This window comes from Pogoniulus pusillus, chromosome 1, assembly GCF_015220805.1.
Source record: "Pogoniulus pusillus isolate bPogPus1 chromosome 1, bPogPus1.pri, whole genome shotgun sequence".
Lineage (NCBI taxonomy): Eukaryota > Metazoa > Chordata > Aves > Piciformes > Lybiidae > Pogoniulus > Pogoniulus pusillus.
The window spans coordinates 27,900,812-27,919,145 of record NC_087264.1 but is presented as its reverse complement, the minus strand read 5'-3'; the positions used below and the strand labels follow the sequence as shown (position 1 = coordinate 27,919,145).

The window sequence follows — 18,334 nt, the reverse complement described above, 5'->3', positions numbered from 1 at the left end:
ATTTCCCATCATGACTTCTATAAGTATTTTCTGTAATTTTCTTCTCTTCTGCAGAGTGACATCAGGATGCAGGAAAAAACTCAGCCCTGTGGGTGTCTGAGTGCTTTTTTTTCTGTAACACAGTGAAAGAAATGGAATTACCTTCTGAGTGCTGGAGGGTTCTGATTTTAGTGCGCTCGATTACAGGGGAAAAAAATGATAGATTTGTGCTGTGCTGGTAGAAGAACTCATATTATTGCTGTGACAGTTGAATGTTGTCACATTCACTGTTTCTTCCTGATTGTCTTTATGCTCCTTAATGACAGACTTAGCTTAAAATCGTGGATCTCTTTTCTCTCCATTCTTTACTTCTTTTCACTTAAATCTTTTCACTTTAAAATTGCCTTTTGCTGCTCAGGACAAAGAAATCATATCGTTTGTAAGTGTTACTTTCTGTTATTCGTCCCATGCTGAAGTTCATGTCATACAAGAATTGCATACTACTATAAGTGAGAAGGTATGATGTGGGGTTACTGAAGGCATCTCTGGAATTCCCATTTTCAAAAGAAAGTGAGGAATTTCCTCTAAGCGATTGTGTGCACTGGGTTTGTAGTTCAGTCAGAGAGGTTGAATGAGTGAGAGGGGAAAATAATTGAACTATAAAGTTAAGAGTGAGCTGGAGTGGAGGGTTACAAAACCACTATTTAGATCTCATGGATGGACAAAAGTCATACTTTGAGTTGTCTTCTTAACCACAGACAGAAATACTTTGCTCTGAGGAAATAAATGAATGGGGACATATTCCCATGGGTGCATATGGATAAATTCCTTACCTATGAGTGAGTCTAGGGTCTTCTGGCCAACCATATTTTGTCTCTCAGTGAACTCTGCTATAGTGACTACCTTTCCTTCTTGTCACATGGCCGGTTCAGTAAATGACGTCTTGCCAGCATAGGTAAATAGGGTTGTTAACAGGCATTTGAGGGCCCTGTCTTGGCTTACTGCCAGCATTGTTGCTGACAGTATGCAGAGTGGACAATGTAATTTATCAGACAAAGTTTCGTGCAGTGTTTTTTGTAACAAAGCAGCAGTTATGATTTAATATATCTCGATACCAGACCAGTAAACTTCATAGACATCTAAGGTCACAAAAAAACTTTTGTACCTTGTTTATCTCAGCCATCACCAATGGCTGAGAACTTTTTCTTTTCACACTAAAGCAGTACATTAATGTTTCAAATATCTTAGGCCTCTGTTCATGGTAGTCTGACACTGGAACTTGGGTTTGCAATGAGAGAGAGGAAAATCCCAAAGGTGTTTCTATGTAACTGGGAGATGGGGAGGAGCACAAGTGAAATATTTTGCTTACATTTTATCAGGAGAAATGTCTCTAGCAGTACCTCTGCCATGACTGTGCAGTGTTTTGTGGGTCCCATGACATCCAGGCTATCTCCAAACTATATGAGCAGCTTGGAGTGTGTGAAGAGATGAGTGGATGGAACAGATTTTACAGAAAGCCCTGAGGGTAGTAAATACTGAAGCTACAGCAGGACTTAACAAAGTTCCAGGAGATAGGGAACAGAGCAACATCTCAACAGATACAGAACATAAGTTGGGAGGAGCAGCTTCAAGTTGTGAGAAGGTCTGGTTCTCTTTCTACAGCAGAATTTCTCTAATGTAGTGAAATAGATTTATTTGCAACATGTGATTGATTTTTAGCATGGATTTTTCATATGGCAAGCCTTTCATAAGTCTGGCCAACCTTTGGCCACCTAACTGGCATGTAACAACTTATTTTTTGGATGATTTCATCCCTTTACTGATGATACCATACTCAGCAGGCCAATGTCTCCTATGCAATGCAGGATCAGCTTTTTCAACATGAATATCCTCTGTGTTTGAATACAGAGGCAGAAGGGCATGAAGTTTGACAGTCTGTGGAGATCACAGGTCTGTCATCACAACGTGTTGCCCCTGCAGCATGATGTGGTTCTGTTCCAAAGTTATACTTTCTTTGGAGCCCCAAGATGACTGATCACTGTCTTGTAATGGGCACCCCATTACAAGAGGGATATGGAGGTGCTGGAGCAAGTGCAGAGGAGGGCAACGAAGCTGGGGAAGAGCCTGGAGAATAAATCTTATGAGGAGCAACTGAGAGAGCTGGGGATGGTTAGGTTGAGGAAGAGGAGGCTGAGGGGAGACCTCATCGCTATCTACAGCAACCTGAAAGGACACTGTGGAGAGGCTGCTGCTAATCTCACAGGTAAATAATGATAAAACAAGAGGGAATGGCCTCAAGCTGACACTGAGTAGGTTTAGACTGGACATTAGGAAACATTTTTTCACAGACATGGTGGTCAGGCATTGGAATTGGCTGCCCAGGGAGGTGATTGAGTCACCAATGCTGGATGTGGTGCTTAAGGATATGGTTTAGGGTACACCTTATAGAGTAGGGATATCAGTTGGACTTGGTGGTCCTGAGGGTCTTTTCCAATCTGAATCTTTCTCTGATTCTGTGAAACATCATCCTGACAGCACTGTACCAGCACACAGTAATGAGTGTAGCATAACAGGGCTTTGTTAAGTATGTGTTCATGTTTAACACTGTGGGAACACAGATTTGGATGGAATCACAGAAGTAGTCTTTCTTCTTTTTTGTTTGTTACAGTTGTTGTCTCCTGTTCTGGATCCCACAAAGAAAACTCATCTTCACAAAATCCACCTCAGAAGCATTCCCTGATTAAAAATAGGATGGTTCCATTGCATCAGACTTCTAAACCAGGTACCACAACTCTTCCTCCTTATTTCTATTTCAGAATCTAGGTGCAGGATAGATGCTGACAGTCACAAAGACCCTTTATCAGAAAGCCATGTTACTGAATTTCTGCCTGGAGATGAAGCAATGACTCAGAAAGAACTCTGCAAACAGAAGGGAATCCCTTACCTCCTTGTTACAACCAAACCAAAACACAGATCCACCAGATTTGGGGATGGAAGTTCTTGAAATGATAGTTAATTAGCGGAGCTGCTTACCAGCAACTATGGAGCTAATTACCTTTCTTGAGAATGAATTAAGTATTTTTCAGCTGGTATTTCCCCTTTTGGGAATAAAAGCCCAGTGAGCTGAACAAAATGCTTGTGAGATAGGTATGATGTATTTCGTCTTACTGTGGTGACATGGTAGGTGTAGCAAACACTGCTTCATACGTGCCTAAAAGAACAGAGCCGTTGTCAGTGGTGTGCGAGACTGGAAACTGAAGTGATGCTTTTTCATGTAGTGAAATAATCACAGAATGGTTGAGGTAGAAATGGACTTCTTGAAATTATCTAGTCCAAAGGATCTGGCTCAATTAGAGTCACCTATAGCAGGTTACTCATGACCTTACAATCCTAGAATGTACTGGGTTGGAAGGCACCTCTAGAAGTCAATCTCTAGAAGTTGTCTCGCCCACCACCCTTGCAGTAAGCACATCCCCAGCTAGATTAGGTTGATCAGACCCTGATGAAGCCTAACTTTGATGTCTCCAGGAATGGGGCCTCCACCACCTCCCTGTCAAGGTGGCTTTTGAATATCTGTAGAGTGGTACACAGTATTGTCAGAGGTTGCAGCTTTCAGTGTTCTCTTTCACTGTGACCACATGGAGGGATCGAGCTCTTTTGCTCTGTGATTTGTGCAAACAACTGCTTCTTGCTGATTGATTTTTCCATTGCAATGCATGTCATCTGATACCAGAAAGCTTAGTCCTTTTTTACTGGATGTTTAAAACTTCCTTGATCTATCTCAAACTCCTTCCAGCCATTCAGATTCTCTCAAACCTCAGGTTGTGGTAGACAGGATTCATACAGATTGGAGAGTGTGGAAATTAGGTTCTCTTGAAAGAGAACATTGTGTTCATTTACCAGAGCTACAAACTATATTACCTGAGACGTACCTCGAAGGATTAAGTCTGTATTTGTGCAGCCTCTGATGTTGAAGTTAGGTGTATTGGTAAGACTTAATGAAATTATGTGACTTTCTGTTTTAATTTTTTTTCCTCCTCTTTCCTGAGCTCTCATTTTGCTCTCTTGCACTGTCATGCTGTTGTGAGACAAACAGCTTTCTGGGTTTTATGACCAACTAGGTTTTTACCTGATGAGAAAAATTACTAATACTGGTAATAAGTCTGAGTACTGAGCTAATCTGTCAAACTTCAATAAACTTGAAACAGCACAGCAGGTCTGGATTAGAACTCTGCATTGTGTCATACAGCAGTGACGTTTCTGAGTTATTGAGACCCTTAAAGCTGTTTTACTGGATCATCAAACCATAGCCTGAAGCTCAGTTCAGCCCAATTTCCCTAGATCCACCAGAGTCAGGAGAGTGGCTGGTATCTTTCTTCCTGTGCCCTGCTGGAACCTGGTACTGCATATGCACACTGTTTGACAGTTCATCTTCTTGCAGCTTTCATTTTAAAATGGGCAGAACAGGGCAGTACACCTTTACCAAGCTGTATAGGTTTGATGAGGTGGGCTGAAAAGCTATTCAAGTGGTTGGCCCAGATGGCAGGTTGAGAGAGGTAACCTCCAGTAGTGAACAGGTCAAAAAAAGCTGGGGAGCGCACAGAGGGACTGGAGGAGCATATGGGTTCAGGCAGTAGTTCTCAGTCTGGGGCTCCCCAGTTCAAGAGAGGCAGGGACCTGCTGGAAAGAGTCCAGCAGAGAGCCATGAGGATGACTGGAGGACTTGAGCATCTCCCCTACAAAGAGAGACTGAGAGCCCTGGGGCTGTTTAGTCTGGAGAAGACTGAGAGGAGATCTGATCAATAGGTACAAATATCTGAGGGGTGGGTGTCAAGTGGAGGGAGCCAATCTCTTTTTGCTGGTCAGCAGCAATAAGACAAGGAGCAACAGGTACAAACCAGAGCACAGAAGGTTTCACCTCAACATGAGGAGAAACATCTTTACAGTGAGGGTGGCAGAGCCCTGAAACAGGCTTCCCAGAGAGGTTATGGAGTCTTCTTCTCTGGAGACATTCAAAACCTGCCTGCATGTGTTCCTCTGTGAACCATCTTAAGGGATCCTACCTTGGCAAGGGGGGTTTGACTCAGTGATCTCTGGAGGTCCCTTCCAGGTTCTGTGACCCTGTCATTCTATGATTCACAGCATGTCCCAAGCCACAGTGATGTGCAGCTCTGTAGCACCTGTGTGTCCCTTAGCCCTCTGCCCTGGGTGGTGTTTTATGAATTGTAATGACAACTAACTTGAGAAGTTAGGAAAACTTGCCTGCTTTGGCTGCTGCACTCAAAAGATGCTTCCATTTATTATTTCTTTTTTTTCTGAAACTTTAGTTAGAATACAGTCAAGCTCCTGGGGGCTCTTATGTTTTTATTTCTGGCCCACCCATGTTGCCTATGTGACCACCTATCCTTGTTATATCCCTGACCTGGATTCTGTTCTTCCCATCTCTTCTCCTTCCCAGAAATAGGGCTGCCAAAGAGATAACATCCTGTCACTCATGTTTGCAAGGTCTCAATACTCACTGAAAATCAGAATCTCAAATACGAATGTTTAGTCTCTTATTCTCATAAGGCCTGGGGGTCCTCCAGTTATTACTGTAATATTATTATTATTACTACTGAAAATAAATATCATGCAAGTTAATATCTTAGCACATCTTTTCAGGCCCACTCTGTGTGGGAGAGCTTTGTGCAGCTAACATCCCTTCAGGGAGTTTTTATTAGATTGATGAGAGAACAGTGAATTACTTCTTGTCTGGTTTATAATATGCTGATTATGACAAACTCTGGCCAGGGTGATCTAGTGTTCTCAGTGCTCTGACCAGACTCTGGAGTTTGTTAAGAGAATGCTCTTTTGTCCATCCTGCTGAAGGAAAGCAAAACTGTTACAAAAATGAAAATAAAATAATATGTAAGTCTTGCATTGCTCAGCAACTCTGTTCAAGATCCTGTCAAGCTCTCTCTGTTGCTGAGAGAGGGATGACCTTGGAGTCTCATTTGAATTTTTTTGCCAAATTGCTAAGTCTGCACAAGACAAACTTTTTTTCTCTTCAACAATTCTATTTCTTGGGAGAAATGAGCCCCATATACTGTACACCTACTCATTAATGTGTCCACATCATCCCTGGCCCTTCAACTGGGGAAGACCTCTGCAGAACCTCTGGTTTCTCATAACAGAAAGCTCCTGTGTCATCGGCTCAAGCTGCTCATGGGTGACGTCTACAGACAGTTTTGGAAAACCAGACTGGGTGTTATCTTCAGTTGATGTCCTGGCGTCTCAGGAGAGGCAGCAGCTGCTTCTGGAAAGCAGTTCCTCCTGTGGAGATGCTGAAGGTAAGCAGAGTTACCATTCCCTTCAAATGGACATCTGATTTCTGCCAGCACTGGTAGCAGCTGTGGGTGGCTGCAGTGGGAGCCAGCAGGCTGAGGACTCTGTCGCTTGTCACCAAAATTACTGACAGGTGCTGGTTCTGGTGCACAACTCCTAAGTGGGCTGTCACTGCCCAAGAGTCACTAAGAATCCTGTAATGTTTGCATACTGCCAGAGTTGTGTATGTGTGCACCCTGTAAACAGCTAGCCCCGTTACATACTACTGTTCTATCTCTCTGGTTCAGGATAAGCTGCTTTTGCTTACAGAGACTGGATTTTCTTTAGGAAACTCAGTCCTTTGCAAGCCAGGGCTGGCTCCATGTCTGCTGTCTGACTTGCAAACTCTTTGACTTCTGTTTTGTTTCATATGTCTCTGCTCTGCTTTGCTTGGTTTCTCCTCATTCTTTGTATCCTATCTTTCTATCTTCTTTATTTGTTTCCCTTATTTTCACTAGATTCTGCTTTTTCTGCTCTCTGTTACTGTTCGGGTTTTGTGCATAGTTGTCTTCTTTCTTATGATTCCTTCCTTTAAACCCTTTAATCTTTTTCCTCTTATTATCTCTTTTCCATCCACACTCTGTGTCTCCTCTTTTTTGTTGTTGTTGTTGTTGTTTTTTCCCTCACAGGGGACATTATCCTCCTGAACACCAGTAGGCTTCCAGACAGATGTGAGTTCAGCCTGCAGAGCCCCATCCTGCCTGGGAGCTTGGACTCTTGCTTTCTGGAAGTGGCCGTATGTTCACAAGATGCTGTTCCTCTCCTCCAAAGGTTCACAGCTGAAATCAGATATGTGGAGACAAACAGAAATATAATAATTTCTCTGAGAGCTGGCCATGAGGAGTATGCTGGGTAAGACAATCAATTTGCAGTTGCATAGATTTTGAATTGCAGGGTAGGATGAAGTCCTTCCAGGCCATTGTTTGTCAGTGTCTTCTCCCTTCATGAAGTCGTTGCTGCTGTCACAACAGAAAATGAAGGTAGAACTATCAGGACTGAAGTGTGCACCCTTCTGACAGCATGTCAATAACAAACTCAGATTTTTTGTGTCTTCTTTGCAAAGAACACACTTGCTTAGGACTCATTCTTCTTTCCTCTCAGTTGGAAGGGTCAAGAGTAGTTAATTCACTAAGGTTAGGATAATATCTGTTACATCTACTCAGTCTAAAGACTGCCTTAGCAATGCAGCTGGTGTCTCCAAGTGTTCAAGGGATCCTATCTTTGTTAGAAGTGTCACATTTCTCTTTTTGAGGTAGAGTTAACTTTGCCTCATTTGTAATTTCCTTCTTCTGCCTGGTAAGTTCAGGAGCATCCTCTTTTGCTTCATTTGTAGAGTTCTGGGAGGAGAAAAACAAAGGCTAGAAGTGAGAAGGAGTGCAAAATAAAAGCGCAGCAGCTCTGGATCTTGCCCTCTATTCCTAGCTCTGCAAAGTTTTACTTTTTCATTTCTGCTTGTAGCAGAATGTAGTAAGAAGGAAAAATGGGCAAAGCAGATGAATCACAACAGGAAAAGGAGAATAGCCCATGTGTCATCTGATTTTGCCATTTTCCATCTGCTTGTTTTTCCTTATTCTGTGATCTGCCATGTAGGAACCTGGGTCAGATATACAACAGAGCTTTTAATTTCCATCACCTGACTGACTCCCATGGAGAACTTAAGCAATAGATCCCAGTTCTTGTTTTCTTTGAATTCTTTGGCACTCCCCAGGCTGCCATGGAAATCCGTAGCCAAGACTCCTGGTCAGCCAAAGATAGCAGAGTTTGAACTAAAACACCATATTTATTTTCTTTCAGATCCTTCCCCCGGCCTCCCTCCATCTTTCTCACTCTCTCCTGCTTTTAGCTATAGCTCACTTCCTTCCTGGCTACTCCTTCCCCTTCTTCTTGCCAATTTCAGAATCTATTGCATTTTTTGAGATTGGTTTCTTTTTTTGACCTCTAGGTGCCTTTGCTGCTTTGAGTACTTGACAGGCCTCTGAAGTGTAGTCACAGCTCCATTTCTCTATATAAACTCATAAAATCACCCTTTCAATATACCTAGCTGGTCAGGCTTTGATCACAGTCACTGCAGCATCTCTGGAATGGATCATAGGGGTTGTTCAACTGCTTATTTGAGCATTGTGGAGCAACTCTACACGTAATCAGTATTATCATCTCTTTAAAGTAATTATCACTCTAAAAGTAATGTTATTTCCATTTATTGGAACAGAGTTAGGAGTTAGCTTTACTGGAAGTTGGCACAGTCACTGATATTATTTTTTTCATGGTGAAATGAAGCACTGGTAAGCTCACAGGGTTTAGTATTAAGGTTTTAAAGGTGGAAGGTGAGTCCTGCATTAAAGCAAGATAGAAAGAAGTAAAATAAAAGAGACAAAACAGAGTTAGGAACCATGTCAGGTCAATGACCTTCCTATTTCCCCTCATCACAATGTAATACTTTACAATCTCTGTGCAACTCCAGAAAAATCTGAGTGTGCAGACAGGACAAAATTTAACACAGTGTTTGAGATGCTTCTTACTAAGCATATGGTCTGAAATGAACACTTTCACTATGATTAATTAAGCTTTTAACCTTGCTGACCTTCTGAAGCATTCCCACTTTCCATAGGGAATGGGAGTTCTACAGACTTTTCTATTAACTAAATCCTGCTGCTCATCTTACAGCGGAACAAGCAGAACGATGAGCAAACGACCCTGAGTTAGATACCTCTGCATAGTACATGGTTTAACTGCTGACAATTACTACCAAGAGATTGCCTTGAGATCAAAGTAGAAACTTAGGTAGAGGAAAAGGACTAGCTGGCACTTTTTCAGATGAAAAGGCACACCTGAAAATGGTGTTTCAGACTTTTTTATCACCTCTCACTTCCAGGGTCAAGCTATACTTCATCATAAACTCAGCTGTACCAGACCATTTAAGCAAACTCATTATGGAACCAGGAATCTTCTCCTGATGGTGTTTCCTCCTCCAAGATCCATCACCTACACAGCTCTCAAAAGCTTAGATATGTCTTCATGAGAAGAAGTTACTGTCCTGTTCACCTCACTACTAGGCTTTATCATTAAATTGTTAGCACCGAAGCTGCCACTCATATTTTCCTTAATGGAAGAACAAAGAAACAGATGGACCTTTTGTACCATGTTCTCTGAGCAAGAAGGGCAATGCCACAGCATGTATTGCTGTAAACCCTGCCTACAGGTCATGGGTGTTCTGAGTTCCTACCATTAGAGGGACAACCATTGAGAGAGTGAGGTGACTGAAATGCTATGTATTTAACAAAAATGTATAAAAGTATCTATCACATTATCTCACAGCTCAAGCAGCAAGAGCCTGTAGCGTTACTTGAAAGTCCAAGCCTTCCTCATCTGACACTTGTCTGAGAAAGCTGACTTCACTTTCTCAGGGTCTTACTTATGGTGCTTATTCAGGTCACATCTAATGTGTTTTTTACTATATTGCTGCTTCTACCTTTTCCCATTTTATCACACAGACCCAGAAACAGCCACAGCTGAAAATTCTTCTGTGTACTTTTGTCTTGAACAGCTTCACATGCTTGTGTTTGTTGTTAACTACAATTAACTTGGTGTTCTCAGCTGAAACCCTTTCAGTAAGGACTTCTTTCTCTTTTTTTCAACCCAAAGGACTTGCATTTCAGTGAAAATAAAAAAGCAGCACTTGGAGCAGGGATAATCTTTTCCCTTTCCATGGTAAATAAGCCAAGTTGATTTTGTTCATTTTTCTTTCTGATACATAAGGCACTGTCTGTGATTGTCATGGTAGGTCAGAAAGCAAAGTTCATGGCCTTGTGCACACACAGCTTTTCAGTTAACCAGCCTCACAAAGCTATTATTGATTAGTTTTTGTGTCTTCCTCCTTTTTGGGGGAGGGTGGGGGAACTAAAATGCCTGAACAGTTTCTGAGACACTTGTAGAAGTTTACCATCTTTGACACTTCTGCTCTACTAATGTGGTTGTTTTTATCCACAGAAGTTATTTAACTTTTGTTATTGTACCTCTAAAAACACCTGTGGTCATTTTGGTTTTGTTAATTATGTGCCCACCTGCATAAGCCTTTGAAAGGGAGTAGTCTGGTAAGTGTCTTCAGAAAATGCATAGTGTGTACTGACAACAATGAGCACAGCTGTTCTGGCTTTAAAAATGTAGCTAGAGAAGGACAGGCTGTCCAGTCAGTAAACAAGACAATGATTTTTGAGCACAGATTTGAGAGTATGATTTACTGTCCCTCATGCCACTGTTGAAATTGCACCCAAAAACACACTGAGTGACTTTAGAACCCTCTACCTGGTTGGTGAAGGCCAGAGGGGTTCTCTGCTCTCTTCTACTTCCTTTCAAGTCCAATGGCTAGAACTGGGTGTTCCTGGAGATTTGCAGGCAACAACTTCCCCTCTCTAGAAGACTAATGTAAAGCTTCCAATTTCTGTGCTCACTGATCGAGCTTGGAAGCATTTAGCACACATATCTCTGTGTAATAACCCATACAGTAAGTCTCCCTAATTCAGAAAAGTTTTCAGCTTGATCAGTTTTCAGTTTTCATTCCTAATGAAGGATTTGTTCTTCTTAAGTCTTTCTTGAAATTAATGATCAGTTGCCTTTATTGGCTATGGAAAGGCAGAGTACAGAATGAATTGGTAAGGAGGGGGAGGAAAACTTGTACTCAGCAGAGGAGATTGAGAGGCTAATGACAACAAAAAAGTTGAAAATACAAATCCGAAGTCGAAACTAGGTGTCTGCAAAGTGAATCTTGAATTCTCTTGCCTGAAGTAGCAGGCTGCTTGCCACTCTAAGCTTTCTATCCATGCAAATGTCTCAAAATTATTTGAGGCTGATAGCCTGTCCACACAAGCACGTCAATTTTTACAGCTGTTTAGAAAAAGAGTAATATCACCTCCTTACTTGAGAGCTGCTTTGACATAAAATCGATAGTAAAGGTATTGCCAAGTTTGGCTCATCTGGAAGCCTACTGCAATGATCCATCTTCTGCTTAGCTCAACAATGGGCTTCATTCCTGATTCCATTAAGAAAATTAAATTGGCTCTGACTAATCCCTGTTTGGGTAGTGGAACCAAGCAAAGAAGGTGTAATTATTTACAGCATTAAGAAATCTTGCTGCAGTTCGACCTTTGAGGGCGAGGCTTCCTCTGAAAGGGAACACCTTCATGATGGTGAGAACTCCACACAGAGATGTATTCCAGGTGATGCAAAGCTACTTGTCATTTTTGTGGTCTCTGGATGCTTGCCAGCTTTTCCTAGGGTGTAACCAGGTATCTCAGTACTAGAGATATTTCCATATAGGACTAGAATGTTTCATAGGACCTTTGGACTCTGACTCAGGGAAGCTGCCAGATCAGACAAGCAGCAGTTTAAGGTGGTGGTCTTGCCCTTCTCCCAGCTGCCACAGTTCTCACAGGAGAGATGGCAGAATGGACAGTGTGTCTTTCTCAGTGGTAATGTTTCAGAGGTTGCTTTATTGACTTAGATCACTGGTGGTTTTCATTTATTTTGATATACTGGGCTATAACCGCCAAGTTCCAAAGCCTCTGCCTCAGAAAGTGTGCAGAATTAAGGTGCAGCAGCTGATCTGTTTTCAGCTGTGGGGCAGTAATGTCTTTAGCCACTACTACTAAATGTAACTGTGGTTATGAATCAGAGGCTGTGCACTACAGGTACCTGTTCTCAGGGTGTGGTAGCACTGTGCCTACTGTGTTGTCTCATCTGCAGGGTGAGTGGTGACTTGGTGGAAGTACTAGAACTATGTCTCACTATTTGGAAGGTCAAGTATGCTTAATATCTAAATTTGAAAGCTTTAAAAACTGTCCTTACCTTCAGTGGCCTGTTGAACCAATGTGATTAATGCCCACAGATTTTCGTGGCCAACAGAATGAAGGAAGCTGTGTCATGTAGCAGAAGTGATTAATTTCTGGGTCTAGGCTGTTGTGCCACAGTGTGGTAGGGGCATATATTTTTAAGTGTATTTATAAGATCTGACATTCCTGACGCTGCACTGTAATACAAAATGAAAATGAAGAAGTTGTTACCCTTTGAGTAGTCAAGGTGGTGAAGTTGTGGTTCAGGGCTGGGCGTTTCTGAAGCTAAATTAAATTACATTGAACTACAAAAGATAGGTAATATAGATAAGAGCAACTCAACTTCAGATGAGTAGGGTATCTGTGGGTATTTATGTGAGTGGGCAATGGTGAAAGTGGAAGATGGGGGGGATGTAATAGAAGAAATAGGAAAAGTTATATAGTTGGTTTATGGGTGGAAGAATGAATTAGGGAGCTAATTGGTGAGAAGCAAAAGTAGAGGGGGTGATTGAAAAACTAAAATTGTTTTGGGGTTTTTGCAAGATGCAAATGAGGTGGTCTGTGATTTTTATATTGTGCCCAGACAGGATGTGTTTGTTGTACAAGTGTTGCCTTCTGATGTATTTCTGGTGCAGGATGAGGGCTGGATGATCACTTCATGGCAGCTGAAAGCATTTCCCAAAAGAAAAAGTAATAATAGGAGCAGGGCTGGAGTGAGCCATCTTATCACTGTGGCTTGGCCTCTTAATCATCCCACTGACACTGACTTAGAGTCATCATCCAGGGTGTCCCCAGCAATATCAGCAGCATGTAGGATGCAGGCAAATTTAGCTCTGTCTGGTATTCTTTCCAGAAAAGATTCCTTTGCTGCTACCCTTCTTACAACCCCTTTACAGAACAATAACAGGGAGTTTTAACTGTATTTATCTTAAGAAGCAGACAGACAGGTTTTAAAAATAACATTTAAAAAAAAAGAAGAATCTTGATTTTATTTTCTTTTTAATGAACCCAATTGGATATGCTGACTTCCATCAGGTTGATTTGAGTGAAGAACGTAGAAAATTCCATTTTGGTATCTCTATCTCTCAACGCCTAACAGCCATCTTTACAATTAGATTGCAGGGGACCATCTGTCTTTCTCTGAGCTGCTACGATTGCTGCACAATTGAGAAACCTTTGGTGCTAGGGAGCTTTTGTTCTGTGGTGAAATGTAAATTGCCAGAGCAATCTGCATTTTCAGGAACACCACTTCCCTTCTTGCCATTGCTTTGTGCCTACACTTCAGTTTGCTAAACTCAGAGATTAGATGAAGAACACATAGATAAAGAACAAAAAGGTTCTCACACTTGAAACAACCCAGAAACGTTCAGAGCCAGGCATTTACTTCCATAACATACAATGTCAGTGTTAGCTTGAGTAGATCCAGGAGCTGGTGCTGCTGATTGGTTGATCTGTACTTGCAAGAGCAAAGAAAACACGAGGATATATGTGAAAGGCATACTGTGGAGAGGGGCTATGTGTCCAGAGCCGGCGATAACTAAACCCCCGTTTTAAGTTAACAATCCCTAGGAATGGATGGATCTCTTCATGGTTAGTAATAGAATCTACAGCAAAGAAAACTGAACGTGAGCTTGTTAGGCTGAGCACCACTTGTTTTATGTTAACACCTGTTTGTTTTGGTAGAGATTACATCCATCCATCCGTGCCTCACGTGGAGACTCTTACTTCTGTTTGGTACAGAGCAGAACCTGTGTGCTAGAGTATGGATTCCAGAGTGCTGTGTGTACATCTGATAGCTCTTTGTCGTCTTCTAGGGTGAAATGGAAATACCTGATGGCCCAGATTGGTCGAATAGAAAGACCTTTTAAAATCACCCTGCTGTATTCAAACTGTGGAGCACAAGAGTCTGGAGTACTGGCAGTGGGCTCCTTACAACTCAGGAACTGCTTTCACGGTAAGTTGCGATACAGTCAGGTTTGGAATAGCCAAATGCTGTCAAAGAACAGAGCATCCTCACCAAAACTGATGAGTTTGCTCATGGAGTCAGCTAGATCGAATTTAAGTGAAAGCTGAGTCTCTTCTGGGTTTTCTGGTGGTGCTTACCTGTCAAAGGGCAGATTATCACATGTTTTATACGTGTGCACACATGTGTGTGCTCCCAAGGCAGAGCTGAAGATCAGAATTATAGAACTGATTTTCAGCTTAACTTTGCTTGATCTTTTTATGAGAACACAGCAGGGCTTGTGCTGCATCTAGCAACAAAGGAGGGGGGAACAAAAGGTCTTTGGCTAGATTATTTCAGCAGTTAACATATTCCTTTCTTAAATAATGATGAACAAAACACCTACCCTATGTCACTAAAGCTTTTTCCATACTGAGGGCCTGTCTTCCAAATTGATAAAGAAAAGAAACATTCATCTGCACTTCATGGGGTCTGTTTCTTACTGTTAGGCTGAAAACCTCTATCTAGAAATGAAAATAATTGGTATGTAATTATTTTCTCTAAAAGTTCAGAAATCCTCAGTCCTGTTGTGAGTGTCGTGCAGATGATCCTCAGTAGCTGCACAGAACCTTGCTAATGTCATTTAGGCTTCTTGGAAGTACAGGAGTCTGCCAGTACAGGCAGCCTGCAGGTTGGAGACATAATGATCTTCACTTCCCGAGTTTCATGCATTAATGTAATGCTATTGCCTCCCTTTTGCAGGCACTGTAGCAATAGCTGGGAATGTGATGTAAAAAGCTTCAAATGTAAAAAGAGAATACTGGTTTCACAGAACTGTTTCCTAATATATCCTGAGACTGATTTTGATCATGTTAGAGGTTTAATTTTATTGCAGTCATTAATCTTTTACTTTAACAGCCATTATATTTTAATGTAATCGTTCTGACAGTTATGGAGTTTTGAGGGAATGCACACAGCCCAAAGCACTGTGCTAAACACTCACTCCCTAAATAAGCTGATGCATGTACCCAGCACAACATAGTGTCAAGAAGAAATACTGTCTCAGATAGTGCACCTGGATTGCTGCAGAAGTGTTCCTTTCTCTTTTAGAATTTATTCCCTATCTTTCATGGATTTTTCCAGAGCAGTAACAATCTGGAACTTCTGTGCAGAGCTCTGCTAAAAGGGAGCAGGCCCAGAAGAAACCTACACAAATTGGCAGATCCATTACAGATCCGAGCACACACACATCCACAAGGCAGGCTGAGTGCATCAAGTCTTGGATTTGGGAAATACCATACTTGAAAATTCTGTTCAGCCTACTTGCAGCCAGTCAAATGCTCCTGGAGTGTAGCTGACTAGACTAGCTCAGTGCATGAGTGAAGTTCCTCCACAGTGAGCTGACCTGCTGGGGAAGCAACTGTCTTCACAGGCTGGGTGCCACAGAGCTGGCAGAGAAACGTGGCAGCAGCAGGAGTGTCAGTTAAGCTTGAGTCTCAATAGGACACAGCCATGTGTCTGCCAGGACCAGTGCTCAGTGGGTATCTCTACCTCCAGCAGTAGCATTGTGCAACATAGCACAGCTGGCTGGCTGGTGCACGCTGACAGGTGCAGAACTGAGAAGCACACCATGGTACAAAACTGCAAGGTCCTTTATGAAAGGAACAGTGATTATCAGATAGCACAAACACATCTGAATACAGTGCATGAAAGAGATAGGAGCAATAAATTTGGTCTCCATGAGAGCTGAGGTGATTTGCAGGAATCTCAGATGCTGGGTAGAAACCTGCCAGGTAAAAAGCAGAGGTGAGTATCGTTTGTCACCCAAAGGATACTTTCTGAGATGCTACACATTCTGCCAACTCATCTCTGGGTTTCTTTCTCTTTTTCTATTAGATAAAGAAAATCAAGATCTTTCTATCTATGACAAAGGCTCCACTTTCCCCTGTCTTCATGGAGGTTGTGTCAGCCACCTACAAATCTGTGAATTCATCAGTGATTGCCCTTCCAAAGAAGAGGAAAGAGTGAAGTGTGGTATGTGTCGTGGCACTTCATGGGAACCTTTATCCCATTAGAAGACACAATTTAGAATGAAAAATAAGTGAAATTGATTCCATCTCTACCTTAATGCACCATTTTGTCTCCTGAATTAATTTAGCCTATTTACATTAATTGAATATCAAAATCCCTGTTGAAAAAATCACCCTATATAGGATAAAATGGATTTAGGTCATTTGGTTTGGTTTTCAAAATGTTGCAGTGAGGAGCTCAATTACCTGCCTTTTATAGCTGCTGCCACTTCACAGAAAGGCACAGCTTTATTTACATGTCTTCAGCTGGGTGAGAAATTCCTTCTGAACCCAAGATCTGACTCTCCCTTGAGTGGAAAGTGATGATCATCCTTCTAGCACCAGCCACCAAGGCAGTCACAAATCTGTCCCTCCAGATCCCAGTTCACAGTTCATTTCAAGCATCATGAAAGAAAAGCCCCATGACACAGTTTCTGTGGGGCTGAGCAGCATAATTTAGTTTTGTTGCAAGTACAGTGGAATAACCTGTTTGTTGGTCTTCCTTTAAAAGGATAAAGAAAGCTTTTTGATGCCTGCAATTTCATGGGCAGCAAAGCTTTTACAGACATAGGTCAGAGGTTTACCACTCTTTTGATTGTGGGAGCTGCAGTTTTGTAGAGTATTTAAAGCAGGACAGACCTGCAAAGTCTCACATAGCTCCAGAAGCAAAGTGCTGGCTTTCTGATGGTGACTCTGGAAATAAACAAATGAGACCGATTAATAGTCTGCCGTTGAAGAACCACATAGCATAGATTGGGTAGCTTAGACAATGAGTTTTGACTTCGGCTGCTCTTTGTGTTCTTCCATAATCAAGTGTCTCCTGTTTTCCTGGTTTTTGTTTCTTATCCTGCATTGTAGACAGTCTCCCTGAGGGCTCACATTGCTCTTTTGAAGAGGGTCCATGTGGCTGGACGCTGAATGAAACCGCAACATCTCCTTGGACTATTCGGGGCTTTACTGAAATGATTCAAGATGACTCATTTGTAGGGTCTACCTTGAAAGCCACTGGTGGTAGGTTCCCCATAGTTCTCTCTCTCTCTCTCTCTCTCTCTCTCTCTGTGTACATGTATATACAACAGCCTTGAACTCATTTTTTTCCATACTGGTTTAATTTTTTTTGTATCATTGCCAAATGAATTTTATCATCAGTACTATCTAGAACAGCTTTAGAATTAGCTTTCTAACATACTCCAAACTTCCTCTGTGAAATTAGTTCTGCAACAAAGTGCAACACCATCAGAGACTAGGATTCTTCACCATAAATATGTGTAATTTGTTCTCTTTATATATCATTGAATCATAGAATCAGTCAGGGTTGGAAGGGACCACAAGGATCATCTAGTTCCACACCCCCCTGTCATGGGCAGAGACACCTCACACTAGATCAGGCTGTCTAGAGCCTCATCCAGCCTGGCCTTAGACACCTCCAAAGATGGCACTTCAACCACCTCCCTGGGCAACCCATTCCAGCGTCTCACCACCCTCATGGTGAAGAACTTCTTCCTAAAATTCAGTTTTGTTCCATTCCCCCTAGTCCTATCACTACCTGACATCCTCAAAAGTCCCTCCCCACCTTTCTTGTAGGCCCACTTAAGATACTGAAAGGCCACAATAAGGTCACCTCGGAGCCTCCTCCTCTCCAGACTGAACAGCCTCAACTCCCTCAGTCTCTCCTCATAGGAGAGGTGCTCCAGCCCTCTGATCATCCTTGTGGTCCTTCTCTGGACACATTCCAGCACATCCATAGCCCTCATGTAATAGGAGCTCCAGAACTGGATGAAGTACCTCCAGGTGAGGTCTCACCAGTGCGAAGTAGAGGAGGAAGATCACTTCTCTCGACCTGCTGGCCACAATTCTCTTGATGCAGCCCAGGATTTGGTTGGCTTTCTGGGCTGCAAGAGCACACTGACAGCTCATATGGAGCTTCTTGGCCACCAGCACCCCCAAGTCCCTCTCCTCAGGGCTACTCTCAAGCCAGTCACTGTGCAGCCTGTATTGGTGCTTGGGATTGCCTCAAACCAGGTGCAGGACCTTGCACTTGGTCTTGTTGAACCTCATGAAGCTGGCTTGGGCCCAGATCTCCATCCTGTCAAGGTCCCTCTGAATGGCATCACTTCCCTTCAGCATGTCAACCACACCGCATAGCTTGGTGTCAT

General features: G+C 42.4%; 1 protein-coding gene across 1 annotated transcript in view; it reads left to right on the top strand.

Annotated features, from left to right (window-relative positions):
• LTK (leukocyte receptor tyrosine kinase) overlaps positions 1–18,334 on the top strand; it is a 175,688-nt gene that overhangs the window by 112,806 nt on the left and 44,548 nt on the right. Inside the window, 6 exon segments of the mRNA XM_064146069.1 lie at positions 2,648–2,761; positions 6,153–6,308; positions 6,972–7,194; positions 13,982–14,121; positions 16,006–16,143; positions 17,037–17,189. Of these exon segments, the coding sequence (XP_064002139.1) occupies positions 2,648–2,761; positions 6,153–6,308; positions 6,972–7,194; positions 13,982–14,121; positions 16,006–16,143; positions 17,037–17,189 (924 nt within the window).